General features: G+C 38.6%; 1 protein-coding gene across 6 annotated transcripts in view; it reads right to left on the bottom strand.

Moving 5' to 3' along the window:
• Window positions 1-1386: 1386 nt before the first annotated feature.
• LOC134537445 (bcl-2-related ovarian killer protein) overlaps window positions 1387-23464 on the bottom strand; it is a 72835-nt gene continuing 50757 nt past the window's right edge. For 5 of the 6 annotated variants that reach the window (XM_063377889.1, XM_063377888.1, XM_063377890.1 and 2 more), the window contains 4 exons: window positions 8458-8746; window positions 4423-4605; window positions 2548-2817; window positions 1387-1623 (listed from right to left, as the gene is read on the bottom strand). In XM_063377889.1, coding sequence (XP_063233959.1) covers window positions 1483-1623; window positions 2548-2817; window positions 4423-4605; window positions 8458-8697 — 834 coding nt within the window. In that variant the 5' untranslated portion in view covers window positions 8698-8746 and the 3' untranslated portion in view covers window positions 1387-1482. The remainder of the gene's footprint in view (window positions 1624-2547; window positions 2818-4422; window positions 4606-8457; window positions 8747-23464) is intronic. The other variant, XM_063377892.1, reaches the window with a different exon arrangement.

Below are 23464 nucleotides of genomic sequence, written 5' to 3'. Positions count from 1 at the left end.
GGAGAGAATTCTTATTCATACTACAGAGCTGCCAACCATTACGGATTTTCCGTAATTATTACGGATTTTAACCCCGAATTACGGAATTACGGAACATCGATGGTTTATTACGGAAACGAGGGTTTGTGCTGCATGGTAACGGAGAAAATTCCGTTTCTGCTGTGCTTGTTTCGTGAACGCAGTTTGAATACATCGCTTGGTTGCACAAATAACGGAACTAGTAAGAGTGCGCATGTACGATGTACTGTCGAAATAAGTAAATTAATTCTCGTGTTTTCAAATAATAATGGGATGGTATTACGTCCGTTGTACGATACAACTAGTACATATTCTCGGACTTATCGTTTGAAGGCTACTTAAATCACGATAATTTTTGTACGGTACTTTGGCTAACCTGTGTTGTGTTAATTTATTTCTTGAAAGCCATTTTTTCCATATTAGTGTTTTTGTCGTGTCTACAGACGTGGATTTTTTTTATGTTTTTCGATAGTGATGTGTTCTTCAGTGCCGGTTTTAGAAATGAAGCGTGTGACAGAATAATGTGTATCTGGGGAAAAAAAACACGCAAGTCTTAGGAACTTTCGACTTAAATATTCAAAAGAATGGCCATGCTTGTCGTTTTCAAATGTTTGGAACGCCACGGTTTTGTAATGTATGCACGTGTGACTTTTCGATTGCATATGGTGGAAGGGATGACTGTAGACGGCATATTGAATCAAAGAAACATGCAGAACATTTTAAAGCCGTGACGAGCAATAAATCTATATCTTCGTTTTTTCGCTACATCTGAAGAAACGAAAGTAACGAACGCAGTTACTGTTTACAAGTCCTTGTGTTTGTCTTGCTGTTTGTTTACATGACATTTCTTATTCAACCAGGATAAAAAAAAAGCAAATAAAAAGACAGTTGCTTTAAAGTTTAACTTTGAATACTTTGAATTGAAGATTCAAAATATCCAGTAAAATTATTAATATTTCTTACATATTCAGATGATTGTATTGTTCTAATAGATTTTTTTTTATTCATTAATATGCATTGTATTCATATTTTTCTTTTTCTATTGCATATTATTGTCCTTGTTTTATCTTGAGAGTGTGTTATAATGCCCCAGGAAAAATTTATCGTGCATGATTTACGCGTACTTTTTTCATATACCTAATTGCCATTACTGATGGGTGTGATTTGAGGTTGGCAGCTCTGATACTATCTCACATGCCATAATTTACTGTTAGAAGTCACGCATTATATATTGTGATACAATTTACTTAAATATGTTCTAATATCCATACCAGCTGGAAGCTTAGTTTCAATTGGATCTTATTTCTCTCTCCTCCCCCCCCCCCCCCCCCCCCCCCCTTTTTTTCCATCCCCAATTAGAAAATTGCGTTAACAACAAAACTCAAATTTATTTATAGCTTGCAACATTTACCTATTTTACACACAATAAATATAAATACAGGAAGTGGTGTCGGTGGGCCGGGCCTAGATGAAGGCGAACTTGCCGAACCAGCGCAGCAGGAAGACCAGGACGAGCAGGGTCGCGGTGAACGCCCCGACCAGCCCCACCAGCGACGAGACGGACACCTCGTTGGACGGGGGCTTGAAGTGTGCCAGGAGTCCCGTCTGAGGAGCAACAAGCACACCTCGTCTTGTACCATCATATAACTGCGATTGTGAAAAGTTCTTGCACTGGTTGTGGAATTTTATTAATTAATCATTTTCCAGACGATTGGTACTCGATATTAAATACACATAAATCTGAAATGATCAAGTTAAGTTCCAACTGGAAATTTATTTTTCTGAACCTGTATGTATAGTTTGTAGTCAAATTCTGCTTCATTCCTGAATTAGTATTAAAATATTTTTTTTTTTTTTAACCAAATTTGTTATTGAGGATTTTCTGATTGACATTTGCCATATATTAAGAGTATAAATTAATATGTTTATGTATGTAAAACTAGGATTTGTAAGGCGAACCATATGGCAGAGATTTTGCACATGGGGTTAACTGATATTCATCATTTGCTTGTACGTTGTAAACAGCTCATATTTTGGTCTTAAGGGGCCCGCCTCGTCAGGGGCGCATGTGTGTTAGTGAGGTGGGATGATGTGCGATGCTCGCTCGTGCTTCTAGCGCGGTGTCTCCTCTGGACCGGCGTACAGACTTCTCATCACAGGATAACTGAAATTTGAGCGGTGACCCTAACATTTTATGGCTGAGAAATGAAGATAAAGTTGTAATGCAAGTCCCTTTAAGTGCTTTAAAGAATGTGTACCAGTTGTTTATCGCCCAAAAATTACTCTGAAAACATGCGTTTTAGCCATTTTAACCTTAGAAATACAGTTTAAAAACTTAATCCAAAATCAGAAGTACCCTTAAATGCTTTTCGTAAGCAGACCCCACTCTGATATCATGAGTAGTTTTGAAATTGCGTTGTTATTCCTGAAGCTCTGCACACCGTATGTGTGTCCGGGTAGGCGGGCCCCTTAAGCATGCAATAAGCCGACAGTTTTGACCTCGCACCCGACCATACACGGGGGACGTACCCAGCCGCCGTTGCCCACGAGCCAGGGCGCCAGCTCCTCCTCCACCACCTCCCCGAACACGTCGACGAGGGCGTGCAGGTGCTCGTGCCGGCCCTGGCGCACGCTGTCCACCGCCAGGCCACCCGCCACGGCGAACAGCGACACCACCTTGCCCCAGGTGACGTCCCCCTTGAGCAGCTCGCGCCCCACCGCCGCCAGCACCAGCCCGGCCGTCTTGTCGGAGCACGGCACGGGCGCCGCCGACGCCTGCCGCGTCACGCCCGAGTACACCTGCCGCCACGCATCGTCAAATAGTACTGTACCACACCACCTTCCTGCAAATATTCATAGCTGTCTGTCCGTCCGAAGTTTGTCAAAACTCATAATGTTCTTTTGTTCTGCTTTTAAAATACGTATTTAAATAATTTAATCAAGAACCTGAATTTTCTTGGGGATTTAATAAATCAATACATGCAGGAACGTGACGTAAATAATAATTTCAAAATAAATTTCGGAATTATAAACATGGATTGATAGCAGCTTGCGTTGCAATGTCGCACGAAAACTTGGTGGACGTATGAAGGCGACGACCAGCTATTTCATTTCCTGCCTTCTCCTTAAACTTCATCACAACCACAAACTATTGTGTTGTCCAGAAGAGACAGTGGCTAAGGGGTCATTCTCATTTTTGACACCCAATTGCAAGCTTGCCTAATATTGCACTTGCACACTCCTTTCTTCCATCTTCACTCCACAATGTTTACTATTTTTAATAATTAGTCCAGCTATCCTTTTACTAGTATATTTCTCAAAAATTATGAGGGGGGAAAAAAATCAGCTGTCAATAAAAGGTCAATTAAGTGCCCAAGTTTGGGGGATAAAATACGTACATATTTAGGGATCGACTTCTGGCAATCATTCCTGCAGACAACTGTAGAAATTCTTGTTTACATGGCCATCTTGCACACACAATGGAGGCTCAAAATTGTAACATTTTGTTGCGGGTGATGAAAAAGCTGCTGTCTTACAGTATTCAACCCACTACAGTGCAAGTATACAACCTGGGAGCATAAGCTAATGCAACCGTGCTTCGCTATGGCAGTGACAGTATACAGGTGTAGACCTTGTGGGTACGTCACTGCCACGCAAAAACTATCATTTAAAAATCAAAAAATGAAGGAAAAAAATGTAACTATGATAACTGGACAGAATATGAACCTATAAACCAAAAAAGCCATCTTAATCCAATAGTTTTTAAGGGTCTTCAAATTCACATTATGCAACGAAAACCGAAGAAATATGGTGGCAAGATAAGTACAGAAAGACTAGGTGAAGATACAAAAGTGAATCAAAAATGCAATGGCAAGAAACATCTACAGTTCAATAGCCAAAGCAGGGGGTATTATATGGTAGAACGTAGTCGAAAATCACTAAAAAGAAAAAAAACTAAATGCTTCGCCTTCCCATGGATGATCTACTTACCAAACTTCTTCACAACTCTAGGCCTTGCTGTTCCCGCGCTACGCAAACTATAGAAAAACTCTTCCTTTTAGTAATATAGATAAATTACCCATAAGCCCCCCACTCCTGGGCGTTACATTTTTCGCTACGAACAAAATGATGGGTAAAAATCTGTAGGATTCCCAGGAGGGCCCGGGAATTAACATTTATAATTCCCATCTCACAGTTACGATTTTTCAAGTGAAAGGGGCTTTTTAATTCCAAAGATACCAAGGACCTCCTGCTCCCCATTTCAACCCCTCCCAGGATAAATGTTAAGACCATGCTCAGTATCATCCCTTCGACAAACTATCAGCTGCAAATAATGTTTCGCTTCGAAGAAGTAACTAGTGAAACATGAAGACGTTGTAATCCAAGATGGTGGGCGGGACTTGCCTTGGGGTGCATGCGCTCCAGCTCCTGGCCGATGCTGGCGAGCTCGGGGAACACCTCGCGCACCACGTGGCCCCCGGGCAGCGTGGCGGCGGTGCGCATGCGCTGCAGCCCGCACTTGCGGCTCAGCATGGCGGCACGCTTCAGCCTGTTGCGCATGTACTGGGCGCACAGCAGCTTGCCCTGCTGGCAGACCGACCACGCCACTGTCACCGTCGTCACCCTCGTCACGATGCAACAAGGATTGACGGGATTGAAAATTATATATGTGCTTTCAAATCATATAAATTATTGTTTCGATACTGAATATTTGTGACAGATTTAGTATTTATAACCTTTTTCAAGTGTATTTATATAAGTGAGGTTATGCTCCCGTATGTATAATTTATTTGTATTATAAATTATTAAATAAAATAATTAATTGTATACACATGTTTATATTAAATTTGAATACAGAGTAATTATTTACATTTTTTTAAAATTTAATTTATATTTTACAACTGTATTTATATCACTCCAGTCTTTTCATTATTTTATTTCTATTTAATATTTGCATGCATAATTAAAATTTTACATTATACTTCATTGAAGTAATAAAAAAACTAAGACAAATGAGTGTGTATATATAAGTAGGTACTCTCACCCATTTTTTTTTTCTTTTAAGATTTTTACGTGTTGTGTTTCATTTTATTATTAGCCAAGGGAACATAGTTACACTTTAAAAATTATAATTAATTTGAAACAAAAATTTACTAAGTTTACAGAGCATTTTGATACAAACACTAATCCAAAAAAGTTCGAACTAAAACATTTTTGAAGATAAATATAATATCTACTGTTACATTGACAAGAAATATAAGTAGATCCTAATATCATTACAAAATGTTTTTTTTTTCCGGGTGGACATGTATAGAATGAGTCTAATGTTGTTGTTAGTTAGAGAACAATAGTTTACTTTTACTATTTTTATTTTAATAATAATATAGTTCATAAACTCTCCTACACTCTGTTAAGAGGCTCTCAGTATAATAGGGTTTAAATAATAAATAGTTCTCTTTGGCTATTTGTTGCTCAGTCAAATATATATATCCTTTAATTATTTTTGAAATTGATATATGGGCGCCACCCTTATGTACGACTTAATTTCCTTAAAATGTCAAGGCTAATGTAGTGTGGTACATAAGAGAAAGATTAAATATTATCACACTTTAAATCTTCAAAAAGGGCATGAGAATAAACAACAGACAAATTGAAATCATAGGGAAAACATACATATGCACTGAAAAATAACAACAGGGTAACATATGGTTAACACAAATATTCTTTAATCAAATAATAATATAATTAATTATGGTTGGACCAGTGGAATACCATTCATATTTTCTGAAATTACTGGAGTTATGTTGCACACATGATGGAATAAAACAAAAGTTCATATAGTTCAAATTAAATATGCCTGTTGAAATCTCAATTTATAATCAGAAACTAACGTGAGAAAAATAATGTTTATTAGTTGTGTTCGTGATTAAAGTTAATTTTTATATACCGCGGCTGAACTCAATAGATAATTGCGGTAAAGCATCGTGAGAAATCTGTCTCAGTTCACCTCTGGGTGTTTGAACTAAATCAAGTGTAGAAACAGGATACGTAATTGTTTTTAATGCATACTTATATTAATACTTATATTAATTTGACTAAGCCCATATCCCCAAGTGTATTATGAAACACAGGCCTTTTGATATATCTATAATATGGGAAATTTTATTCTTTAATTTTAATTTGTGACTGTAATTTATTATAAGTATTGAAAAAGGAATGTATGTATATATAGTAAATATGTATACTTATATTAATTTGACTAAGCCCATATCCCCAAGTGTAATGCTTGTAAGGGGATCTAGTGGTGGATTTTAATAAATAAATAGGTACTTTAACGTGCTCAACAATAAAATGCAATGTTTATAAGTCCGTTGGCAATATTACGATGCTTGTAAGTAGAAAAACAGTTCAATTAGAATAGCATCATGAGTCGGTATTATACTCACGGTAAATCACTCCTAAATACACGTCAATTGGGACGTGCCCTAATTAAACAAAATGTAATATAGGTTCATACGACGTTTTAAACATCCTAGTTGTAGGATGATCTACCTAGCTATTTAATTCCGTTGATTTTTGAGGGGATTTAAACCCGGGCTATGTAGCCATCATCGCCGTTGTTCCAAGACTCTTACCGTTAATTCAGTAGTGACGCTTATCTTAAGTAACACGGCCTCTGATTGGCCGAAACACTTTCATTTTTCATTTCATTGTTAACTTAATTATCACGTCAAATTCAAACACAAACAATATACAATACAGATTAATACACCAAAATGCCTTAAATTTAAAATATGATTTTCCAACAATGAAAGTTTTGTTATGTAAATTATTAATAAAAAGTTCAATTTGCCGTTTTAAGTCCATTGCTCCCTAGAGGGGTCTTGCTAATTGAGCTTCGACGTCACTCAGATTACACCATAGAGTATGGTAGTTGCAGATACGTCCAAATACATAACCATAGAACAAAACATAAAAATGTCAACAAATAATAATAATAATAATTAAAAATGTTATTTAAATAAAACAAAACACTTTTTGTGCGTGGGACAGTCATGTTTCAGCACACGGGTAAAAGATAATTACAGAATTAATTTTTTTTTATTAATATAGCGCCTAACAGATATAATTTGGTTGTGCGCTTTTAATGGCCAGTCAGTCAGAAAGACAGGGAGAATGTTTGTGGGTAATCAAGGAGACGAAGAGGCGCGCAGATAGGGTTATTGTGATATCGTTCTAGTTCCGATATTCCTTATCGATATCAATATCATTCTTTGTTATCGATATTCTAAAAATATCGAATCCAAATATCGATATCCTCGCAATAGAACAATATCGATAATTTAATGAAATGTGTCAACAAACAATTTATCATAAGAAAAAGACTTATTCGCTGAATACATTATCGATTACATATTAAAAATAATTGAAAATTGAGAAAGAAAGATCTTATAAAATCTATTTAATGTCTATTCAAAACCAACCATAGTCAAAATACTGCCCTAAATTTTTTTTACATTCCAGATAAGCGATTTCTATCTTGAGTTACACATTAACAACAGCTTTTGAAAATAACATTTCATAAGGTACAGACATAGACATTCTAATTTTTTTTCCTAACAAAATTCCAAAGTTTCATTACTGTTGGAACCATTGCTTCGTTTGTCGTTTCACTGCACTAAATGTAAATATTCGACAAAAATAACTTCAAATTAATATTAAAACTAACCCAAAGTATTTGTAGAACACTGAACAAACAGAACTAAACACATTACACATCTAGTTACTTGTTTGCTACTACTATCTAGTTTGTTACTGATTGTTTTCAGGAGATTGGAGGTTCAATAGTGTACTATTATTCAACCAAACTTGGTTTGTTGTATCGTTCCATTGTTGATTACATTACAGCAATGCGGCGATCTTTTGCTTTACAATTTATAGACCAAGACAAGATGATGATAATTTAACATTTCATTAAGTGCGGTACCGAAACACGGTATTTGTATGTGTCTCCCGATATCACTATAATCTCGTATCCCGTGTATCGATATAAAATAGCAAAAATCGAAACGAATATATCGATAATATAGCAACATCCCTACGAGCAGGTAGGTAGTCACGGAGATTCTGTGACAAGCAGACAGGCACATACATAGAGCAAGGAGGGAGATAGAGCGTACTAAGAGGTTAATAATATTAATTTTAAATGCTTAACGACTAATTGCTTAGTAAAAAAAAAGTTTTAAACTGTGCCAAACTAGCTGAAAGTTGAAATACTGTTGTATCGCCTGTGTTTAGTTATTGGATTGTTTCAACACCAATCACAGCAAATGTTCGGTGAAATAAGGCCCAGGAAGAAACTGCCGGCGCAGGTTTATGAAAGCTGGCATCTAGCGGCCACTCCGGCAACTAGCTCCTCGCCCGCGGACAGGCAGGTACCTGCTCGACCAGCTCCTGCGCGGGCACGGCGGACCGCCAGCCGATGGTGTTGGACAGCTTGCGCGACACGGCGTCGCTGACGTTGCTGAAGCGCCGCCGCGCGCTGCTGGGCTCGGGGGCGGGCTGGGGGCCGGGGCCGGGGGCGGGGGCGGCGCCTAGCAGGCTCGAGTGCAGCGCCGCGGGGAAGCTGAACTTGCGGCGCTGCGAGGGCAGCAGCTGGGGCGGCGGCTCGGACGACATGCTGCTGGACAGCGAGGCCGCATCACAGCTGGCCACGCGCTTGTAGGGCCTGCACACACACCCCGGCCATCCTGCTAGTCGAACACACATCACAGTCTATAGATAGGGACAGGAAAAATTCGCGGGTTCAATGACCTCTAGGATGAACTCCATAGTTCTACCATTGAATATATATAATGTATAGAAGTCGCGAGCCCAGGTTAAATTTTCTGTCCGGTTTCTTAGAAGAATTGTTGTAGTTCCAAGCTCCGCCGCTGCGATCGCTTTCATCGCTGGGTATCGGCTGTATACGCCCCTGGCGGTATTTGGCAGAACTAGGTTAACCAGCCCAGTCGTGACATCATCCTTCACCCCCCCCCCCCCCCCTCGAAAATCCCAGACCAACGATTCAAATTACCCGGCAGGTCTTATCAACATCGTTAGGCGACCTTGAAGAGGAGCTTCCCTTACCGTCGTTTGAGAATGATGAAATCCCAAAAGAAGCTAGCCACGGAAATCACTGAATGATGGGATTCTGTACCCGAGTGAAGTGAAAATTAGCTATTAAAACTTTGTATTGGGCCAATAGTCAGTGTTACGTTCAAAATATGGTTTTATTTTAAAAGTAAAATACTTATTTAAACTATATTTCGCGTTTGTGCAAATTTACTTTTAGATATTGGCAAGGAAAATCAACATACCTTAAACAACCTTCTCTTATTCAACGTTATCTATTAAGTAGTAAAAGGGGTAGATATTATTTTTAAAAATAAAAAAAATTATATAACCCACTAAATCAGTATTGGCAAGATATATATAAATTCAATATTAAAATACGCACATTAAAAATTTTTGTAATTAACTTTTTTCTGTAATAAAAATTCAGGATGATTTTGGTTTAATTGGTTTACGTATATTGCTATATTTTCTAAATCACATAGAAAAGGGAAAACAGTGCATCAGTGAAAATTCAAAAATTTAGTTTAAGTAATACTAGCCATACCAAAAGATCAATATGCGAGATAAGAAATTTGGTAACTGCTCTACATTTCAAATAAAAATGCACTGGTTTCATGAATACTGAAATGTATGCGTAATAAGGCATATTATGTTATTATACTAAGCATGACTATAACTAAAAAAATTACAGTAATTTAAAACGATGGCATTCTTAACATACAATAAGTGCGCGAGTCTTAGTTTATTTTTTAATTGGCTTCTTCGTCAGATGGAAAAGAGTTAAGATTTCATCAAGGAAAAATATATTCTCAAAGTCACTAAACCGGGAGATAGAAAATAAGGTAGGTACTTAATTTTAAATAAAAGTTAAAATAGACTTACGCTAAACCAATTAAAAATAAGTCGTAAAAATATTTTTATTTATTAAATATGTTCTATACTTGACAGTTCTTTGTGTATAATTCTTCAAAAATATTTGAAATTTAATACATATTTTCTTAAAATGGTAGAATATCAGCAATACCCGGAAATTACGTGAGCAAAGCCACGGGTTATTAGATACACTTTTATTATAAAATAAAAACAATTATGCATTTGTAGTTCACGAATGTGATATTTTGTTTATTGCTTCACAACATTCATTTGCCAGTCTCAAATTTCATTGTACCACTTGTCAGAAATGTCACCAAAAATGAGAGATAGTTTTTTTTGACGAATTTCAATTACGAGGAAACCTTTCGCAAGACTTTTTTCTTCGCAGTAGTCACTGGGACACCATTAATTTAAATCCACTAAGATAATAAAATTGTATGTATAATGATTTGTTTTTGTATATTTATATAACTTTCCAACCAATTTTTAATGATTTTCATGTGAATAAAAACTTGTAAAGCAATTTAATTAACTGTGTCATAATACTTCTGATTAGATGGAAATACAAACTTTTCATCAGTAATATACGATGATAAAAATATTTATTATTGTAAAATAATATTCACTGTTCAAATGCAAATTTAAATAGATTATTCATACATGTTTCCTGCTAATTAATGGTTTAAAATAATAATTTTTTAATATAAAATCATTTTTCTCTGTTAAAATGGGTTGCTAAAATGAGGAATTATAAATATGTCACTTACTAAGTCCGTGCACAGATTTACACAAAACAGCAATGTAAATAATCTTTTTTGGTAGTTTCTAATTTTGTGCCCTGGATAACATGAATTTGGTTTAATTCATACCAAAGTGAATTTTTTGAACAACTTAAATTGATGTCATAAACAAATATTTATTTTATATTAAAAATCCACAAACAGTTTTTAAAATATAATATTTATCACGCCAGATGGAATAATAAACAAAAAATAGCTCTTATATGTTGTCTGTGTTTAAAGAATTGTATTATATTTCATGGAAATAATATTTACCTTTCGGTTATTAAAAGAAAATATATTTGTATTCAAAATACTTGCGCATCGTTTTTACGAGCATAAAGGCCGGGATACATTCGCAATAGCACGCAAACAGCACACAGATAGCACACACGCACAGAGATAGCACAGAGCTTGATGCTACATTCACGCACAACACAACACAAAATAATACCGGAAGCATTCAAAAAAGTTTTTTAAATGTAAAACTCCCGTTCACAATTTTGGTCACTGAAGTTGGCATACGTGACGTTTGTTTAGATTCGTGTGTTGTTATTGTGGTACGGTTTTCGTTAAACCCAGAAATATTTTAAATATTTCAAAGTTTACGTACAAAACACAATGAGCATTCAAAAATATATATCACTGTTTATTTCAAATCCGGCTTCTTTAACACATTCAGACACAGACTTCCAAGCATTTAATTTAGCTTCTTCATTTTTGTATCCTGCGGATCCCCTGTCATACAAAATATTTTTACTTTCTATTACAGCTATCAAAAAGCTATCAAATGTGCCTTCCATTTTTATGTTATCGCGTGTTTGAAAACAATAACAAACTACTCAAGTCAAGAGCACCAATACTTTCGTGACAATTGTTCTTTTATAAGCCCACTCGAGTAGTACTTAAACTGTTTGCTGATTGGCTACCATCATGGTCGCGCACAGAAAATAACCTAAAAGTTAAAAGTTAATGAACTTTCTGTGCGCCGATCCTGTGCTATTTTTCTGTGCGCGTGCTATTTGCCAATGTGGCAGCTCATATCTAATAGTGTATGTTGAACTTCTGTGCGTCTGTGCTGTTTGCTTGCTATTGCGAATGTAGCCCGGGCTTAACTTGTGTATCTAACCTCAAAGCAAGGAATATAAAGAGTGGGAACTCAATGCTATAACAAACACTCTTATTTTCTTTGGAGATCCGGGAAATGTGCTTTATTTATAAGCAACTTAACATAGTAAATCGTTAACTTTTCAGATCTATGTTGGCAAAATTGATTTTTTTTGTGGTCATTCGCTACTGGGAATATTCACCATATAACGTTTAAGATTATTTATTTTGAATAACGAAACAACCAAAACATTATGTAAAAATGCTTCATCTTATGTTAAAAAAATTATAAACTGCATAGCCACAAAGTATGACATCATACCATTAGTTTCTGTTACTAATAACAACACGTGCACGCGTTTGAACAGTCATCGCAGCCATAGTTGTTTCATAGCTACCAAAATCATTCAACGTTGTCAAGAATTATTCCAAATTATGTTTTGCCATTTTACTCAATGCGCCACTCCGTTAACACAACATTTTATAAATTCTGAACCACGAATGTCAGTGGGAATGTACACTATACTGTACATTCCAATCTGATACGCTTTAAGAAATTTCTGTAGTTTTCTTATTATTAAAACTTAATTTTTGATGTTGGCATCTTTTAACCGCACTTTTTTTTTTTTTTCGGTGGCCGTACTCCTCCAATTCAGTTGCGCCCGCCGATATCTAAGCGCTCGGATTTCAACAAAAGGCACCGCCTCTCGATAGAGTGAAACAGAGAATTACGCGCACGACCTTGAAAAAAGCGACGCTACAGCGCTCTGGCGTGGAAGCTGGTAACTACGAGTACCCTCTTGTGGAAAGAAGAGCTGTCTAGCGGCGGAGCTAACAACTACCTCAGTTTTGGATCCGAAAATTGGAATAATAAATCCTATCCCCTCGCGACTTCTATAAGTTATATATATTCAATGGTTCTACGTACACTCGGTCAAATGCCACCCACTCATTGGCTGCTGCCTTGTGAGACGTCCCAACGTAGAAGCCTGTGATTCGATAAAGCTTTGGTCGGGTGTTTCTCATTGGCACAGAGTCATCCAGGTGAGTTGTGAGCCAATAGCAGAGGCAGCACTGAGGTATAACTATTTGTATTTTAGCCTATCGCGAAATGAATTCGCGAATTTTTCCGGTCTATCTATAGAACTTTGGATAACTTAAAACAAAAGGGGGTTGTCTGTAAAGTCGGTTTACGGACGATAATTTTACGTGATAACGTCATAAGAAAACATTGATGAAAAACTGCATACTTTTCAATTTTCAAATATAATTTACAGTTTTTTGCAAATTTAATTTGAATAATTTGTTTAAATATAATCACAAACAATTAGTTGAAAAGCCCGCCTGAACCTTTTTTTATTAGGTATAGAAGATTTTCTCGCACGGTGGTTGGCCGGTTCTTGCACGCTCGGCGCAGGCGGAACAGTGACAATTTTTCGTGCGTGCAGCCGCGTTCATCGATTTCTAAGTTATCACGTAAAAATAAAAATAATAATAATAATGCGTGCGAGTCTTTCAGTACTCGCCAGTAATTTGACAACATCAAACCTCGGTAACTAGCAAATTCATTATGGTCTCATGTTGCAAATTAACTTATAATACGAAACTCGGATAAGACATTTAACATATAATTCTTGAAAATAATGCCGTGCGTGACACATATTTTAGGGAAAAAAGTAAACCAAATCGAACCCAACCCTACTTAAGTTAGGTTAGGCTAATATTTTTTTTTTCCTATAATTTTTTCTCAAGATCGGGGTATTTTATGCGCTTCGGGAAGTTTCAGAACAGTTATGATGCAGATCATGCGCTGTTGTAGGCAGGGTGGCTTAAAAGTACAAAAAATAAAGTTAAAGGACTCTTGAAAATTTTAATTTTTCCTGAGATATTCATATTTATATATAACTTCATACAGTTATAATATTACATAGTGTCATGGTGGCCGAGCGGGTAAATGCGTATACTTAGGTTTGACCTATTATCAAAGTTAAGCACTTTGATAGGTGAGCATACATATTAATCATGAGGGTTAGCCATCTTTGCGAGGTTTCTGAGACTTCCGTGGCAATGGATTTACGTTTAAAATTCACGTAATTACTCGATTCAAATGTTGTACACCGACAGCTAAGACTAAACATATATAGGTTTTAAGTCACACGTTTATGCGCAGTTGCTTAAGAGCGATTTCCGAAAAGAAAAAAAAAACCTGAATTTACAAATATTGGATATGCATCAGACACATATGTCGTGGACTGAGAAACAAGTTCCTCTGGCACGAGCCCGCACCACGTATTGTTCGTCACGTTTGTACAACGAACCTTCTAACTTATTACCCATCTGGTTACGCAAGTAAACAACAACAAAAAACCTTGCATGGTAACGCTCTTTGACATAAACATATATTATACTGCTATAGTTAAACAGGTTCCAGCTAAACATCTACATAATATATTATGAGAATGCCCACTACAAAAAGTCGCACAGTTGGACGGACACTGCGAAACGATTGAACGCCACCTCGGTGCCTCGCGCAAAGAGACTTGGTTCTTCCTTGGATCTCACGTGCGCGCTCGCACAAGCGACACTGTTGCGCAATGTTCGCCAAAGAGACTGCACAAGGGCTGCCTTGTGTGGCTCAAGACAAGAGACCGGCCGTGACTGAGCGTGTTTTTCGTGGAGGCGCGGACAACGGCCGCCATCTTGACAGGCGAGCCGCGGCGACAGCTCCGCAGGAACATCCATGGAGGAAACAGCGACCTCGCGTCCCGGCAAGCATTCGGAACCCTCGTGTCCTCGTGGAGGTAAGAAGTTAAAGAATGGATGTGGAAAGCCTCCGCCAATTAAATACTGCAAGCCACGATGTGACAACCCATCTGGATAGCGTAATTTGTTTTGTTAGAATTCCTTGCTGATCTTTAGTTTCACAACATTCACTTCATTGAGTGTATTTTTTACGATCCTTCTACCAAACAAATATTAGCCTTTTTTTTTAGCTACGGTTTGTGTAGCTATCCAGAGTGGCTTCTAGCTTGGATAGCTTGGAACAGACTCCCCTACTTGGCGCATCATCTGTGAATACGAAGGATTCATCATCTGACGAAAACCTATACACCAGTTTGGCAATCGACCACTCTGAGCATCCCGTTGAGTTAACACCACCTCAATTTCTGGTACAGCCTTAACTCTTCGATAAAACGGTAATCATGGTCGAGGACAAAAAAAATTTCTATAAAAACTGGCAAGGAACCTGCCGTGTCCTTATGGTGATCCCGGCCGGGAATTTCCAGAAGTGACTGCGATAACCCGTCTTCGGGGCACAGGCGGCTGCAGAAAGAATTTTCGGGGGGTTGGGGGGGGGGGGGGGGGGGCTGTCGCACAAAAAAGAAAAGAAAAAAAGATGCAGTTACGAAACACGACCTTAAATATGTCAGAGATTAGAAATGAATGGTCTCAAGTTCAGAACTTCAATAGTTCATAGGTGCAACGTCTGACGGAGGAAAATCTAAACACAGGAGTTTAAGTAATTAAGTAGACATAACTACAAACTAAATAAACTTCTGGCTTGATCACCCCTACCCCTCCCCCTCTATCCGCGCTTGGTTCAGGAGTGCAGTCGGAGCAGTACGAGTCCATTGTTTTACTGGCGCCATCTTGCTGGGCCGAGAGAACAAGTTCGACGCCATGGCGCCTTAACGGAAGTGTTAGACCGGTGTCGCACTACAAGCTGGACCAGAGCAGTTGCCAGTTTATACTCGGTGACTGCTTCTAGATCATGTTCTAATTTGGTTGAATTACCAAGTGCATTCTTGAGAAACCTGAATTGTTCATTCTAAGGAAAGCGGTCGAAAGAATATTCAGAAGAAAAAAAATTACTGAAGGCGCATAGTGTGAAACCAGCCTATTAGAAATAGGATAATTATCATAAAAAATATTAATAACTGCTGTAATTTATACTGTCACATGAAAGAGAAATCCTGTTTAGACGTTTCTTTGAATGAAATATTGCGCTGATACACGAACTAAAAAACAAGGATGCGTTCATATCGAATTCTCTGGTATAGTTTCTAGAATCTAATTGAGTCAAAACTAGTGTTTACCCCTTGAAATGTTTACGGCGATATCATCCAACTTCAATAATACAGTAGGGGATGAAATAGTGTTCGAACAAAATTGGATTAATGTGTGTTGGATCACGAGGACACTTGAAACTGCCTCCCACTGTGTCGGCGGGGAAAAAACATGGCGGTACGACTTATAATGAGCAAATTAATAAAAAAAATAAGTTATTTATGGAAGTTAGCGGATGCTACTTTCAACAGCTGTTGTAAATAACATACCGCGTGATTACCCAGGTGGCAGACGTAACATTTCACTTTCTAGCAAGTGTGTTTTAGAGCAAAAATTTTCCTGGTGTATAGCCTGTCCCATCCTTAGATTGCAGTGTGCAATCTAATGGGCAGTTAGTTACTCACTCTTTCCAATGCATGCCATCTGGTATTAGCGGTATCCTTGTTTCAGTGTGCAGTGTCGGCAAATATACCCAAATCGCATAAAACTTTTAGACATTTTATAATATGATGATTTTTTTTTTAATCTACTTACAAATTTTATTTTTTAAAGAAAATCTTGGAATGAGAATTTTGGAAATAAATATTATTCTTTTATTTCATCAAAAGCATAATCTGATAACGTTCAAGTCTTGATGTTGGGAAAACTTAACTAAAAGACGCCATTTTGGTTTCAACCGTTTTTGTCACATTTTTTATATATATTTTAATATTAAACATTTTGGCATTGTTTGACAATGAGACATCATAAATGGAATGCCTTGTGACTAATGGTGACTGAATGATACAAATAATTTCTGTTTAACAGTGATAATTTTTTTCTTTTATAATGTACACAACTGAGATAATAGAAATTTAGAAAAATCAACAAATGATGAAATTAAAATTATCCTACAACTTATAACAATTATCGATAGTATACAAAGTATTTATTTAAATATTAATACGCCAAGTAGCAGCAATCTGGCAACAGTGGGCGTCGTTTGCCCTGCACTGCAGTCTCAGCGTGGGACAGCCTATAGTTCTCCTCGGAGGAGGTGCAAGGCTGGGTCCCCAAACCGGAAAACACGAGCGAGCGCACAGCAAGCCGCGGACGAAGTCGGATCAAAACCGAGGTCTTTGACATTTCGCGATGCATCCGACGTCTGTTGGCAGTGTTAGTAAGTAACTACATTAACTACCAAATGATTATTACGTGACATATGACCAGCAATTTGTGAGCACAGTTCTTCAACATATAAAAGGGTTATATAAAAATTTTATTTAACCATTCTAATAACATCACAAATTATTTTTATTTACAATTTTTGCCGTGACTTATAAGTTAAAGCAAAAAATATATATATATTGATTTTAGAAGCAGGAATTACACCCGAGCATTGTAATATCTCGACAATTACTTGCCACAATACGTTTGATAAATATAAACAGTTCTCTGGTTCGGCTAAAATGGCTTCCTACTCTACTCTCACTGGTTGTAGCGCCATGCGTCCGCAACAGAAATAAAATATATTCTTTTCCCTTCCACGTACACGACCGTCCTACGCGCTAGTGTGAATCCAGGGGTGCCCACAAGGGGGGGGGGGGGGTAACGACGCAGACTGCGTCATTAAAATTTCAGGGGGGGGGGGGTTAAAAGACGAGAAAAATGTATATATTATTTACATAATTATAGCTTCTAATGTGAAAATACGATTCTGGTGCTTTTATAATTGAAAGGGATCTTGTAAATCAAATTGGCAACCCCGCACTTTCCTCAACAAAAGCAGTTTGGCATCTGTCGGTTCAGGATGGAAATATTACCTGATATGACCACAATTATTATTAGAAAATCAGTTTTAATTAATGCAAAATGTGATAAAATATAATACTAGAAAAGTATAATATTATAAAATAATTGAGTAAATCATTTAGAAAATGGCATAAAAAAATTCAGGGGGGGGGGGGGGCGGGCGCATCATTAGTTTAGGGGGGGGGGTGAGTCATAGTGTTTGGGGGGGGGGGGGGGGGGCCACCTCTGGTGAATCAGTGGTTTGGAAAAACCTGGCGGTCAGATCTTGTGAGCTACTGTTGCTGTTGCTATTTGCAACTGCGCGTCCAGACTCGCAACAGGCGCGCACGGACAGATGTCCGTCCAAGCGCCCACGAGGACGGACAATGCCGCGAGCGGAGACCTGGTCAGGCAGGTTTCGTGACGACAATGGCGCGCGGCACAACCGGTTAACGAGATAACACGGCAATCATCCTAACTGCTGGCCAACCATGATCGTTGTAATGGCCGCTTGCGGTTCATGTCTACATTACAAAACACAACAGAGGTGGAAGAAACACAACTTCATTTCCCGTAGAATCACTGCGGCTAATTCATTCGCCTGATAATTTGTAGTTAACCCGATGCAACTATTTACTGTTGTAAAAACTAACACGTAGTTTAGTTTAGTTAATTTCATTCTTTAGGTCTTTTTTTTTTTGTGTGTGCAGGTTTTCACAAAGATTGGACAAGTCGTTCAAAACTACAACAATACAATTTACTGTAAATTAAATAAGAAAATAAACTCTTACGAAACCCGCTTAGTCAGCGGTGAATGTGTTAGTGAAGTGGGGTGGTGAGATATTCGCTGGTGCTTCTAGCGCGGTGTCGCTTCTGAACTGGCGCGCCTAGGAGAACTATGATATTTGACCGGTATCCATGATATTAGGTGGCGGGGAAAAGAAGATAAAAATGCTTCCATGAATCTCAACCGGATGTTTCAAACCCAAAAATTATTTTGAAAGCACGGTTTGAAAACTAAATCCGGAAACAAAAGTAGTCTTAAATGTTTTTTTTCTTTCGTAAACATTAACAACTATCTTAAGCATGGTGTTTTCTGAAGCTCTACACACCGTGGAAGGTTTCGTAGAAGGTGAAAATTGTATCCAATCAGAATGAAGCGGTAGTGTGTCTCTAGTGTTTAAAATTGTAATTTATTTATGAGGGATTGAAGATCTTGATTATTGAATTTAAACCCGGTGAACGTGTGGTCTGTTGAAGCAGTTAACAACAACATGCTGCAATCATAAGAAACATCCATGTTTATACAACATAACACGTAACATAACCATTCGCACGAGCTGGGCCTACACCAGTCACAATTCCACGGGTGATAGTTCATTCCATAGAAACATCCATACCTGCTGTCATGGAGGTTTGACTAGCTTCTAGCGGACTCTGAATGACACCTTCCATCGTGTGAGATAGGCTTCAGGGGGGGGGGGGGGGGTTGTAAAGTCGGTTTACGGACGATAATTTTACGTGATAACGTCATAAGAAAACATTTGATGAAAAATTGCATTACCTTAACCTGTTTGATATCATAGAAGATTTTTCTCGCACGGTGGTTGGCCGGTTATTGCACGCTGGGCTCAGGCGGAACGTGACAATGAATCATGCTTTTTCGTGCGTGCAGCCGGCGTTCCATCGATTTATAAGACGTTATCACGTCAAAATATTTAAAACTAATAATCTCGAGTGTTTCACAAAGTTGAAAATAAGTAAAGTTTAACACTTCGTGTCGAAACACGAGTAACATGTGTTTTATTTTTCCGAAGTGGTTCGGTTTGCCGCACAGCAACTGTGGAGGGCCCCCGACCACGTGATCCACGGAGAGTGCTTGCGTGTGACGTCACTCCTGGTGAGGGGGGGTGAGTGGGGGGGAGGGGGTGAACAGGCGACGGGGCGCAGCCCTTGACCGACATTCCATCCTCTCGTGTTTCATAACTCGTCTCGCAGCCGAGGGAGCTCAAACCAGCCGCGAAGGAAATGCACACCCGCGATTATCGGCTCTACGGGCAGGCGTCTGTCAGGCAATACCGTCTTCACCACAAGGGCACACGGGCACACGGGCCCACCATCCTCAGGGGTCCCGAAGGACTGACAATTTCTCTCACATTTATCCTCAAAACATTTCTGTCGAGCACAGTACCTAACAGCGCCACCGTCAAAATTTTTGTTCGTCGGGTTGCACTAATTGATGATATTTCAGAACGCATCCTAATTTAACAAGTACACAATCTAGCGATCAAACATGTAAACCACTCCAGCTCCAAAGTCAAGCTGCACAGTCTAAACGAGGCCTGAAATAGCTGTTGACATTGTCTATGGAAGATTTTGCTCAACAGAAATTTCGAAAGAAACCATTATCTTAATAGTAACCAAAAAAACAGCAGTGTACTAGGTAATATCATTAATGACACATTACATTGTTAATTTGATTACCCATGATAATTAGAAGATCATAATAGGAAATTGTTAGTATAATTCGCTTTCTTTACTTTCCAAAAGGGCCCCAAATTCTTGTGTTCCCAAGGGCCCCAGCATAGTTTTAGACGGCCTTGCTGTCAGTGCGCGTACTTTCAAACTAGGTCGTCTGTCTGGTAAGCCGTTCACGGGTTACTGGATTCGGCATCTAATTGCACTGGTTAAATGTACGATGGACAGAGAAGACAGTACTGGATGTATGTAGGTTGTCGGTGAATGACAGTGAAGAAAGTGAAGAGCCTATGATGTACATTCTGTATTGCACAGACCTGAACAAGCCCGAATATCTACCTTCGGCCAACTTCGTCAGTTTTTTTTGTTTATTACTTTACAAAATTGTGGATGGTCGGTTATGTTAGGTTAGTATAGCTACATTAAAAATACTGTCAAATCATTTTAATGCCGACGTTTGGCCGAAGGTTGGCTTGTTCGATTCTGTGCAATACAGAATGTACATCGTAGGCTTCCCGAAGAAAAGTACATCGGTGTTCAAAGCCTCCATTACACTGGACGACCACACTTATCTACTCGCCTGCGTACAAACTCGTCGCGAAAATAGTGACAAACTTGCTTGATGAAATCCGACAGACTCGCCGCTCGAACGTCTGAACGAAATTGATAAAAAAAAAAATCTAAAGTACTGTTTTTTATCAATTTTAAATTTTGAAAATGACCATAAGCTACGTGATTCAAAACTAACAATACATACATTAAATTACAGAAACAATTTCTCGTGCGCGAGTAGACGAGTTTCTGTCGCCCTAGTAGTCGACACTCGCCGAGCGAGTGGGCAAACTCGCCACGAGTGACTACTCGCCCAATGTAAGAAGTTCGACCACGCCAAAGGCACAGTAAAGCTGGACTCACAGTAGCGCGACATATCACGTTATTGCGAACTTGCTATTTTTAACCGTGAGATATATCGACTAGTAATATTTATAACTTCCAATTTTTTTTCAATTAAACTATTTGAGAAAATTTTTGTTTCATCCGAAATTAACATGTACTAGGTAAAAATTATAGTACGTAAACGTACTTAAAAAAAATTCACAAAAAAGAATTTAGCAAACAAAACAACAAAAATATACGAAGCATAATAGTATTACCAATGCACCAGTTACTGAAACTGAATTCTGTTGTTCGTTTTAATTACTTCGCCCGCGATGCGATGGGAAATAAATTAATTTGGAAGTCTGTCGCTCTAACATCACAGATGTGTCCAACGGTATTGGTTAAGGCCCTGTCACACAGTGGAATATTTGTCGCCAGTATATTTGACAATACAGCTGGAGCGGTAGTATTGGACGCAACATAGCTTCCAATTTTTCTCGAGTATATAAATTTGGACAATAAACCTCAAATATGTTTTAAATCATGTCCCACTATCGAAGTTTATTTTTGGTCTGAGCCGTCTCAATTTATTTTTCAATTTTAATCTCAATTTTGAAATTAAATAATGCATCACAGTGCTGGATGGAATTAATGAACTAGTTATTCTTTCGGAGCATACGTGAAATTTTTGAACGTGTATAAATGTAATCCATTATAATATTGATTACATAATTAAATAATTGTCAGTTTTTTTTTCAAAACAAATAATTTTATTTTTACACATAAAATGTTTTGGCATACGACACTCATATAAACATTATTTTAGTTATTCAACTTTTATAACCTCTTTGCTCTTCGCCATTTTAAAAAATCGTCGAGACGGAAAACTGGTGTCATTTCCGTTTTCACTAGCTCGATTTCGATTGGCCAACATCCGTCATATTTTAGGACCCGTCCTGTATGCAAAATATTTTGATGTAACCTCAAGTCAAACAAACGTGGCTGCGCTAATGACATCCCTCTGGCTTGAGTCGATACAACATACTGGGAGGCGGTGGAAGCAAGGATTGGAAAGTGTGCGGGGGTCGTTTCCACAACGCCGAAATACCACAACGCCAAACGTACAATAACGCCGAACGCCAAATTGACCGCAACGCCGACAGCTAGAAAACTGCTGTGTACCTCAACGCCGAAAAATGTTGCAGCGGGGAAGAGGGGGGGGGGAGGGGGGGCACAGGAGCAAAATGAAAAACAACTTGAATGAATTTGTGTGCTAACCTTACCTAACCTAACCTTTGTGGCAGTCCTGCAATGACTTTTTTCGGGGTTGTGGTATTTCGGCGTTGTGGTACACATCAGTTTTCTAGCTGTCGGCGTTGCGGTCAATTTGGCATTTCGGCGTTATGGTTTTCGGCGTTATTGTAGGTTCGGCGTCGTGGTGCGTGCCCGGTGTGCGGCGTGCCAGTCAGGACAGCCTCGAGCGAGCCGGGCGACTGACGGCTGACGTCACAGGACGGCGCGTGACCGGACTGGCGACTGGCAGGCCCGGGCCGAACCTGCTTCTGCCTCGAGCACGCACGTGACTAACCCACTCGCTCGCCTCGCACACCCTCTGCAAGGCGAGGCGAACACTTTTTGATGTGACAACGTCTTGTAAATCGCTGCACGCACGGAAAAAGCATGACTCATTGTCACGTTCCGCCTGGGCCGAGCGTGCAAGAACCGGCCAACCACCGTGCGAGAAAATCTTCTATAATATCAAACAGGTTAAGGCGGGCTTTTTAAAAGCAATAATTTAAATAATTTGATTTATTTGGCCCATTTCGTCATTTCAAATTAACAATTTATTGACATTGATTTGATTTCAGTTTATTTCTATAACTAATTGTTCGTGATTATATTCAAACACATTATTTAAATTAAATTTGCAAAAACTGTAAATATTATTTGAAAATTAAAAAGTATGCAAATTTTCATCAATGTTTTCTTATGACGTTATCACGTAAACTTATCGTCCGTAAATCGACTTTCAAGAACCCCCCCCCCCCCCTTTTTTTTTAGACAGGTGCGAGATACCAGCAACCCCGGGCCCAACTGATTTTAGAGATTTTTTTAAAAAAAATGATAATTACAGAACAAAATCTGCAAGTCTCTTGCTAACAGAGTTCACTGGAGTAGCTTGGCTTCTCGGTTGTAGCCGCGTCCTTGGCGGATAATTCACCGACGTTTCGGTCGACATTGCAGTCGCCATCATCAGGGAGCAGTTACCTACTGAGGTAAGAACGTCGGTGAATTATTTGCCAAGGACGCGGCTACAACCCAGAAGCCAAGCTACTTCAGACGATGGCCGTGAAAGCTGGCGAACATTATGAGTT

Source organism: Bacillus rossius, chromosome 12 (assembly GCF_032445375.1).
Source record: "Bacillus rossius redtenbacheri isolate Brsri chromosome 12, Brsri_v3, whole genome shotgun sequence".
Lineage (NCBI taxonomy): Eukaryota > Metazoa > Arthropoda > Insecta > Phasmatodea > Bacillidae > Bacillus > Bacillus rossius.
The sequence above is the reverse complement of the archived record's forward strand: the minus strand, read 5'-3'. Positions and strand labels throughout refer to the sequence as shown.